Genomic DNA, 10,942 nt, shown 5'->3' on the forward strand with positions numbered 1-10,942 from the left:
GAAACACTACCTTTTTAGTAACGTTACCTATTTCCACTTGGTAATGTTCTATATCATAATTTTATTATATTTTTATCTTATTTTGTTTAAAAGTTACTGTCAATCATTTCTTTTATATATTTTTATATATATTAAAAATTGGCAATATTACATCAATAAAATGAGATAAAATAGTGATTTTTAACGGTTCAAAATAATAATAGTAATAATAAACATTTTTATTGACGAAGAAAACTAGTCATTATCGTTGGCTTATTTGAAGTGAGCTCAAGTTAAGCAAGTGAGAAAGAAGACGTACACTCTCATCCTCAATGCAATTGAATCAGTGGAACCCGCTTGTCTTGTTTATTCCCAGAAGCTTCTTCCCGAAGGAAACCAGGCACGCAAAGTAGCCTAGTTTTAACTTTTAAGAAAGGCTAACAAAATGCTTTGAAAAAAAAAAAAAAGGAAAGACAAAAAAGGAGAAGATTTTAAGAAAGTAGGGGGATCTAGACTCTAGAGAGAGAAAGTAGACAGCATTTAACCCGCCGTGGAGTTGTTCAACTTAGGTGAATTCAGAGAGTTATTTTATTTGTTTATAGGTAAGAGTCTCCTTGTTGTTATGGAACAATCGTTGTAGCTCAAAACAAGCAATCCCTTTTGCTTATAATCATATCTATAGTGACCTCACAGACCAACCTCACACGCCGTCTTCAATTGCTCTTTTCAAAGTTTTCATTTTCATTCTTCTTCGAATCCGAGATAGAGGGGGGGTTTAATTCAAGAAGATGAAGGGGGGTTTAATTAATTTGGGTGAATCGGGCAGTGCGGGTTCTTATTTTTTGAGCCCCTTAGTTAAGGATGATGATGAAAGTTTTGGGGGGAGAACCGGAGTTGAGTTTGATCAGTTTTGAGTTCTAGAGGGAGAAAGTTGAAATGGGTTTTGTGAGATTTTGATTATCGAGTTCCTGAATTGAAGAAAGAGTTTTTTTTTAGTAAGTTTTATAATTGGAGAGGAGTGTGTCTTTTGGAGAGGGGGAAAGTTGAATATTGGGTTATTCGTCGTAAAAACGAAGGAGATTGGATTAGGTTGTGTGAGATCTTGATGATTAGGTTTCCCAAGTGAAGGAAAGTTTCAGAGGAAGAGTTATAGAGGGAGTGAAAGACAATGGTATGCGGTTTTGATGATTGAGTTTACCCAGTACATATTATCATGGCTGTGGTGAGTCATGTGCCTGCAATCACACAACGGATCGATTCCTTAAGAGTGCATGATATTAGGGTTTCAGGAATTATGGCCAGTAGGCAAGAAATTGAAGAGGAACCGGTGGCGCGCATAATTCATAATATAATACATGTTGCGGTGGGGAAAGATGTGAAAGAGGGCAAATCAATCGTGGAATGGGCATGCAAGCACTCTGGAGGCAATAAAGTTTGCATCATTCATGTTCATCAGCCTGCCCAAAAGATACCCTTGAGTAAGTTTACAACATACATATATACACGTATATAGTATGTATGTATGTATGAGCACACACGCATACACACATGTATGGTTTGCCTTCTGATGAATGTTATTTTAGGATTTGCAGGTAGTTGTTATTGTTTTGAAGAGAGAGAGAGAGAGATGAGAAGATTAGTCCCTTGAGTTGAATTGGGAGAAACTTGGGAAAAAAAAATTGGCCATAACTGATGATAATTAAATCCGAGAAATTTCACTAGAACTTCCAGAAAAATTGTTTGATCTTAATTTTATTGAGCTGGCTGCAATTTTGAGCTCATAATCTGGTGATTTTATGAAATTTAGGTGAAGAATCTATATTCATTCACCTAATTGACTGCGATTTTGATAAATCATTCTGTCTTCAAGATGCCAGTATATTTTTGGTTTTTAGTTCCACTGAAACTTATTATGTATTTTCCTTTTCTTGATATTTAGTGGGAACAAAATTTCCAGCAAGCTCACTGGAGGAACAGGAAGTCAATGCATACAGGGTACTTGAGAGGAAAAATATGCATAAGATCCTGGATGAGTATCTCCTTATCTGCCTTCAAAAGGGGGTATAAATACGTCTTTATCTCTTTCTTTACAATTTTGTTGCTTTTTTTGTTTTTTTTTTTTTTTTTTTTTTTTTTTTTTTTTTTTTGTGTTTTTATAGTTGTTCTGCCTTGGTGAACATTTTGTTTTCTAAAACAAAATAACTTTATTAGATTCTGCCATGAACTGGATATGAAGACTTAAGCTAAATGTTTTTGTGTGAGTCATTACAATAGGTATACATGATAGGATATAAGCATTGAGGTTGGGGTTATCATATACTTCCTGAACTTTTGACAGCAGGGTTCATGATCTTCATATCTAAGGGATCCTTTTGAAATGTTCTTTTATTTTCTTGGTAGTAATCCCTTTGGGAAAATGCTCTACTTCCCAATTTTTTTTTTCCCAAATGATGTGTCACCATCCTATGAAATGGTGACACATTTCCCAAAATAGTAGATCTCATTTGATTGACACATCATTTAGGAATGTTTGGGAAAAAAAAATTGGTAAGTGTAGCACTTTTCATCCCTTTTAAATGTTGGATTGGAGCAATTGTTGAACTTTCTGATTTCTTTTGACTATGTTAACTTTTTAATGTAGGTACGGGCTGAGAAACTACATATTGAAATGGATTCCATTGAGAAGGGAATTGTGGAACTCGTCTCCCAGCATGGAATCCGGCAGCTCGTCATGGGAACAGCTGCACACAAGCACCATTCAAAGTAAAAACCACATAAGAACTTTTCCATGTACTTAATCACGTAGTTCATTTTAGTTTTGTGTATGTCCATTGTTGATCCCATGAGATAGCAAAGCAATTGTATGATTCTGATGGATGCTTTATGTAGTGGATAGAGCAAGCCTCACTGGGGGTTGTAGAAGATGAAGGGGTGTGTGAAAAGATTGATGCTATATATATATATATATATATATATATATATATATATATATATATATATATATATATATATATTTATAGATGATTGATGGTATATTTTTGTTCATTCAGCATAAAATAGATGGGTGATGAGCCCTAACTGTATTAGCTGTGGGCTGATACATTAATGCAAAGAAAGAATGACGCAGATAGGGAGACCGAAAAGTAAAGTTGTTTACCTTACTGCTTAAAATTGCAGGAAAAAGGACCTCAGGTCTAAGAAAGCCATCTATGTACGCCAACAAGCACCAGTGTTCTGTCGCATTCAATTTGTCTTCAAGGAGCATGTGATCGACACCAGGTTTGCCTATGTCTTATTGCTTTCACAATGCTGATGTGTGCTGACACTTCGAGAAAATATGTGATTACATAAAGAATGTATTTCCAATGGAGAAGCTTTTGAGCTTTTTAACAACTCTATGGGTTATATTTATGGCTACAAAATGCTTGATCAGTTATTAATCAGGAAAATTGTATACTTCAAACCACTATAAATTCTAGGGGTGGGTATCAGTTTGGTCGGTGTCGGTAAGGGTATTTTCGCCCACCGAACTGTCGAAGTCGGTTAAAGTCAGTTAAATCACCAACTTCATTTCGACAACAATATATTTCAAAAAATTTGTTTATTTCGGTAAACTTGGTTAAGTCTTTTTATATTGCACTAAGCCTATTTTTATGGGCCAAAATGGGTTTTTTTTGGGGGCGCAATTTTTTTTTTTTTTTTTTTGTGGCTAAACAAGTAAAGCCAAAAAGTAAAAAACTACGAAGGCCCATTTAATTGCTTTTTTTGGGTTTTCATCCTTTCATCAACTTTAACCAAAAATCAGCACATCTACTAAGTAAAACGACGTTGTCTCCCATGCTTCGGTTCAGTTCAGTTAACCAACGAAATAACACATATACCGATTAACTGAACCGAACCGACATCAGTATAAATCTTTTCTTCTGACCACCGGAAGTCGGTAAAGGCGGTAGGTGGTCAATGACGGTTCGGTGACGGTCGGTAGGCGGTAATTGGATATTTTGCCCACCCCTAATAAATTCTCTCCTTGAAGGTGGCTCTAAAATTTTGGAACCTGATTTTGATGATTTTGTGTCTATGCAAGTGAACTCAACTTATCTTTACTTCCCAACATGATAACTAATACTTTCAATAAGACTAGATATACTTATAAAAAAAAAACATGATAACTGATACTAGTTCCTTGTTGAAACAGGGAAAGTAGTTTACAGGGAACTGATATGGAAGCTGTATCTTCATTGCCGCAAGCAAGTCCGAACATTGAAATTGGCCAGTCAAACCACTTGAGATCACGATCTGTTATAAGTCGGGTAGAACTTACTAATCCAGCTCAAGATCTATTGCGAAGAGTAAAGTCTGCCGCTATTGAGAAATTTGGAGGGAGCACAATAGGTGTTTCTTCCCCAGCTAATACAGAAGGGCTTTCAACTCCAGATAGCAGGTCGGATGCAGAAGGGAGTCCTTATGGATTGGATGGGGTATCTAGAAGAAGTCTTTCCCAGGGTTCTGGTTACTCATCGTGTTCTTCTACTGACGTAGCTCTGGTTCCATGTGTGGGGACTGAGGGAAGTGAGAATGCGATTGAGAGTGCACTCCCTCAGTTTAAAGAGGATCTTCATCACTCTTCTCCTCCCAGTGTACTGGTATGTGCCAAAAAATTTGGGACATGTTTCTGTTATGGAGCATGTGTATGTTTTGAGTTGTGAGCTTGGAATTTGTAAAAATAATTTTCCATTTCTTTTTAGTCAACTGAATCCATCATTGACCAAAATATACGAAAGATTTTAACAATTGGGATTTTTGCAGGACGGAGGTATAGATGACATTCTTTTTGACCAACTTGAAAGAGCCACAGCAGAGGCCAGCAATGCGAGGCAAGAAGCTTTTCAAGAGACTATCAATCGTGGGAAAGCTGAAAAAGATGCCATCAATGCCATACGGAGGGTAAATTTGTTATATCCTTTGTATTTCTTCATCACTATTTACTATGGAGATCATTTTGTCTATGTGGATTGGAAAATGAGTCGTTTTTTTCTTTAATATTTTGGGTAGGAATTAACATGTCAAAGAAAGGCGATAGTTATGTCCTATAGAGTGAAATTGTCTACATAATACACAATTTGTACCTGACCATCACATACCTTGAGCATATTTAGGATAAGAAGATGAAGAACAGTTAAGTGGACTGAATGTATGGGCATTTCCTCTTAACGTCGGTGCTTAATGTAAAAGTGTGAGATCTTATCTTGATGCTTCCATGATGGTCCATCTAAGAGGTGGAGCATATATATAACTGAATCTAGACCAACATTATTAGACAATTGAAAGTGGGTAGGCATCGTCTTCAATTGCATTAGATTGCTGATATGGAATAGCTCAGGGTAAACTTGAAAATGTCATTATCTTATTCAAACTGCCAATTATGCAATTTACAGGCTAAAGCATCAGAAAGATTATATCTTGAGGAGTTGAAGCAAAGGAAAGAAATTGAGGAAGCACTATCAAAAGAAAGACAAGAACTTGGAAAGACGAAAAACGAGTATGACAAAGTCTTGGAAGAACTTCGGATTGCCCAAGATCAAAAATCATCAGTGGAGAGGCAAATTGCAGAATCTGAACAGATGGTAAAGGAGTTGGAGCAGAAGATTGTCTCTGCTGTCCAACTCTTGCAAACTTATAAAAAAGAGCGAGAGGAGTTGCAGGCTGAACGTGACAGTGCACTTAAAGAAGCTGAGGAGCTGAGGAACAAACAAGGAGAGGCCTCAAGCACACACATGCCTCAGTTCTTCTCTGTGTTCTCTTTCTCAGAACTTGAGGAAGCAACTCAAAACTTTGATCCATCCTTGAAGATTGGAGAAGGGGGATACGGGAGCATTCATAAAGGTGTTCTGCGTCACACACAGGTGGCTATAAAAATGCTACACCCCCATAGCTTGCAAGGCCCATCAGAATTTCAACAGGAGGTGAGATGGTTTGGATTTTGTGTATTTATTGGGAGATAGCTTGAATCATTTACTGAATTCATAATTTATTGGGCTGATTGCTGTTTTTGTTATCTAAGAGACTTGGAAATATAAATCTTTATGAATATGATAGTTATTCACAATGTTATTATTACGTCCAGTACTAGAACCCAATTGGTATAGTTTATTGGTTGGATTTAACAGTGTTTGCAATCTTATGAACTGTAACAATGCCTCAGCTAAGCTATTAATAAATTTATGAAGTAGATTTCATCAATACATTTGCTTGAGTGCAGTTGCACCCAGTTTAATGAATGGATCTATGATGGTCTGTTGCCCTAAATAATGCTTTATATTTTTATTTTTTTTTGGAATTAGATAACATAAGTATTTGATTGGTGATGGTTTCTCAATTGTGTCAATTTAATTTTTTTCTAGCTATATTTAGTGTATATTCATAACTTATTGTGTAATACTTGAACATGTCCCATTTTGTAGTCAGACATACAATTCTATTTAGCAATTGACTATAACTACTTTGATGCTACGCTAAGGCTCCGTTTGTTTCGACGTAAAATACTGTCTAAGAAAAGTATTTTCTTCGCAAACCACTTGTTTTCTATTGTTTGGTGGAGACCCAAAAACTGATGTCGTAAACATTTTTAGCGTTTGATTGGTTGACATGAAAATCATTAGCTATCTGCCCAAGACCCCGTGAATAACCCAATTTCTCAATGGAGAAAAATAAAAAACAAGAACAAAAACTAATGGCTAGTAGGTACTTGAAGGGTGGAGGATGGGAGTCACATGTTGCCTTGGGGGGAGCAGAGGGGTTTGGAGCTTTTGGGGGAGAGGAAAGTTACATAGAGGTGGCGTGGTGGACGGTGGCGGTGCTAGGGATGAGGGGGATACGTGGTTGGGTGGATGATGTGGGTGGTATAGGGGGTTGGCTGCCAGAGGGGAGGAGGTAAGCGTTCTGACATTCTAGGGGAAAACAGTTTACACTTTTAAAAACGTAACTTGTTTTCCCCAGTGTTGTAAAGAGCATTGCTTTGACTGGAAAATAACTTACGCTAACCAAATTGAGCTTTAATGATGCTATAGTAATGGCTACAATTGTTCACACATTTATAGTGTATAAAAATGTGAGGGTATGGAGAAAAAGAATTGGACGTGAAGTATATTCTTCCCCATTTTTTAACCAAATTCTCCAGTATATTCTTCCACAATTTCGAAAAGGATATGACAAAAAGGAAAAGGAAAAGAAAAATATATATCCGGTCTTTAAGAATGAAACTTAATTTGATCACAAGTTTGACATTGTATGACTTTGGTTGGTCTTGGTTGTATTTCAGGTTGATGTATTGAGTAAATTGAGGCATCCCAATCTTGTTATACTTATTGGAGCCTGCCCAGATGCTTGGGCTCTTATCTATGAGTACCTTTCCAACGGAAGCCTTGAAGATCGGCTTAGCTGCAAGGACAATAGTCCCCCATTACCGTGGCAAATTCGAATACGCATTGCTGCAGAGTTGTGCTCTGCCCTCATCTTTCTTCACTCCTGTCAACCTAACAACATAATACATGGTGACTTGAAACCCGCCAATGTTCTCCTTGATGCTAACTTTGTTTGCAAACTTAGTGACTTTGGAATTTCTCGTTTATTATCTCATGATCAAAGTTCAAACGACAACTCAACAGAGTTTTTGAGGACCGATCCAAAGGGCACTTTTGCATATATGGATCCTGAGTTCCTTTCCACAGGAGAGCTTACTCCAAAGTCAGATGTTTATTCGTTTGGAATTATATTATTACGGTTGTTGACTGGGAAGTCAGCCTTGGGAATAACAAAGGAAGTGCAATATGCATTAGATACTGGAAATTTGAAAGCCCTCTTGGATCCTTTGGCTGGGGATTGGCCATTTGTGCAGGCTGAACAGTTGGCTCGTTTGGCATTAAGGTGTTGTGAGATGAATCGAAGGAGCCGGCCAGACCTTGTTTTAGATGTCTGGAGGGTACTTGAACCAATGAGGGCTTCATGCAGAGGCTCGTGTTCATTCCGGCTAGGTCCTGGAGAGCATTTCCAGCCGCCTCATTATTTTATTTGCCCCATTTTCCAGGTAGGTCCTTCTGTTCCTAATATTTGTCAGTATATCTTGGACTCTATGATTTGTAGTGACCACATCCTGATAACACTTCAGTCTAAGAGGAATATAGCTCCGATCTGAAACGTTTCATAAAGGAAACTCTTAATGTACTATATCATCACATAAAATTCAATCCTTATTTGCAAACTCGCAGGAAGTAATGCAAGATCCGCATGTGGCAGCGGATGGTTTTACTTATGAAGCTGAGGCTTTGAGAGGATGGCTGGACAGTGGCCATGATACTTCACCTATGACAAATGTGAAGCTTGAACACTGCAATCTTGTCCCAAACCATGCTCTTCGTTCTGCTATACAGGAGTGGCTGCAACAGCATTGAAATCTTTGTTGTTTTCTTTCTTTTAGTTCTACATATTGTTTATACTTCCAGAAAGAGAAGCAAAAGTTTTCTGTCTTTTCGCTTCTCTATTGGATACAAAAGCTTGCGGCCACATAATTTGTCATCCCCTTGTATATTAGCTCCACGTTACACAACATGTTGATCCCTTTGTATATTTAACACAGTATCTTATATGTTCTTTTATGTGGTGGCAATGTAATTTTCATCATGAGAAGAAAAATATATCTTCCATTTCTGTAGGGAGGATTGTAACAGGCTTGCTAGATTTGGTTACCTCCAATATCTCAAGGTTTTGTGTGCTTTTTTTATTCTGTTACTCGTTATTTCACACGCCAATCAGCTCTACCAGATATTCCTAAGGGGTAGATCAATCGGCTGGAGACCACGCCTCATGAAGCGGAGGTCATTAGTTCGAATCCTTCCTCCCTCTTGTGTGGACATGTCAAAAAAAAGCTCTACCAGATGGTAAAAAGTACCAGAAAAATAAAACCAAAAGTGAAACTCAAGCACCATGAAAGAGTTTCAGATTCCAAACTTGATGAGTTTTCTCTGACCACCATCAAGAAATAAACGCCCCCCCCCCCCCCCCCCCCCCAAAAAAAAAAAAAAAAACAAAAAAAAAAAGGAATGCTACACTAACCAATATACCATGACAGATGGTGGATGAATTTTTGCCAAGTTTGTCATGTTTTTCCAGGGGAAAATCCATCCCCACTCAAGTTGGCCATAACTGACTTCAGGCCGGTTGATCAAGTAGAGCTGTTTTGCTGTGATCAATCATTGAGAAATGACCATGAAATTGGATATATATATATATATTGGTTCACTTTTTAACTGCCAAATCTCAACCATTTTATCACAAGCAACCAGCTCCTGTTAAGCTAACCTTTCACAAGAATTCTGCCATTTTTGGATCTCTTGGTTTGAACATGGGCTTAAGCCCAACACACTACTTTCCTCGCATAAGCTGAACTTTCAATTTTTTATTTTATTTTTTCTTTTAGAATCTGAAACTCCATTTTTGCTTGGTTTCCATCGGATACCCTGGCGGCCAATTTCTGCAAGGTTGGGAGTGGGATGCTCTTCGTTTCAAATAAAATAGATAGAGTCTATTTCATAGTCATGATTTAAAGCCTGTACATTTAACTGTATATATGAAGTCAATATTAACATGTTTTTAAAAAAATAAAATTAAATAATGTAAAATTATATACACTATTAGATACACCAACCTTAAATTTTGACTATAAAATAAATATTATCTATTTCATTTAAAATTAAAAGAATCCTTATCCGTAGAGTCGAGAGGGACAGCTTTGTCAATTATATGTTACTTGTATTCGATAGTATGGTCATCCACCCTTTATTATATTTTTCTTTTATTTGCTTTATCGCAATTATTAAGATATAGTACTCATAATAATTGATAGTACTCCTAATATAGTACTCTTTAATAATTGATAGTACTCCTAAAAAATACAATTGACTTCCGTGGAGGGTGACTCCCTTTTCTACGTAATGATGAATTTATTTGGCAAATAACGTAGCAATACAAAGTAGTGAATTGTTAATTTTAAAATTAGTAAAAGTGATGATGTGATATAAAGTAAAAAAAATTTATATAAAAAAATAAAAAAAATTTGTATTGCAGTGAATTTTTTTATTTAAATAATAAAAAAAAATTATTGATGTGATATAAAAAATAAAAAAAATGAGAATGTTTTGATGTAAATTATTATTAAAAAATGTGAAAAAATAATAAAAATAGTGTTGTCCACTACCGTGTAATGTTTTGTTATTTATCAAACAAACCCAATAAGAAACGAGTTCACATGTAATAAACTAAACCACACAGCCTAGGCGTCGTAGGCGACCAATACCAATCAACAAAAATAACTACCAACATGCCTTTTTTCACCGTAAACAACGATCAAATGCTTTCTTTGACCAAGTCTAAGTGGACGGGACGTGTTTGGATAGATGCAGGGCGGGCCACCATTTGAGATTTGGGGTCAAATTAAAAATTAAAGAGGTAAAAGTAAAAAATAAAAAATTAAGAATAAAATTTATTTATTTTTTCTTTTGGGAAAACCTTAAGCCTGGGGGAGCCAATCCCCCCTCCCAAAGGCTCTAGGTAGCTCTGCTCCTTATAGAAGAGTCTTTTTCAATTGTTTATCCCTATAATTAGTTAGATAATTATAAAATAATTTTCAATTGGAGGAGATTCCCATCTAATTAACCCACCGAACAATAAACTCATATCATACAATTTTTGACACCAATCAGACTAGTTTAATAGTCCTACCTCTCCGCTACTTATGTTAGCGATGGTCGTTATTAGGGTTCAGAGTTTAAACCTTTATGCAAACTTACTAATGACTACTTCGAGAGAGCATTGACCTCCAAAACACAATAAACAATATTCTAAAATAATAATCAACTCAATACTTTTCTTATTAATAGTTTTTCTTTAAATAGATAAACAATATACCACC

General features: G+C 36.3%; 1 protein-coding gene across 1 annotated transcript; it reads left to right on the forward strand.

The window, feature by feature from the left end:
* Nucleotides 1-363: 363 nt before the first annotated feature.
* On the forward strand, nucleotides 364-8,686 carry LOC133864302 (U-box domain-containing protein 33-like). The gene is made up of 9 exons (XM_062300587.1): nucleotides 364-1,457; nucleotides 1,919-2,040; nucleotides 2,621-2,742; nucleotides 3,157-3,258; nucleotides 4,175-4,622; nucleotides 4,786-4,923; nucleotides 5,415-5,942; nucleotides 7,298-8,062; nucleotides 8,244-8,686. Exons 1-9 carry the CDS (start codon nucleotides 1,193-1,195, stop codon nucleotides 8,424-8,426), a joined length of 2,673 nt encoding a protein of 890 aa, XP_062156571.1. The 5' UTR covers nucleotides 364-1,192; the 3' UTR covers nucleotides 8,427-8,686.
* The last annotated feature ends 2,256 nt before the right edge of the window (nucleotides 8,687-10,942 follow it).

The sequence above is a fragment of the Alnus glutinosa genome, chromosome 3, assembly GCF_958979055.1.
Source record: "Alnus glutinosa chromosome 3, dhAlnGlut1.1, whole genome shotgun sequence".
Classification (NCBI taxonomy): Eukaryota; Viridiplantae; Streptophyta; class Magnoliopsida; order Fagales; family Betulaceae; genus Alnus; species Alnus glutinosa.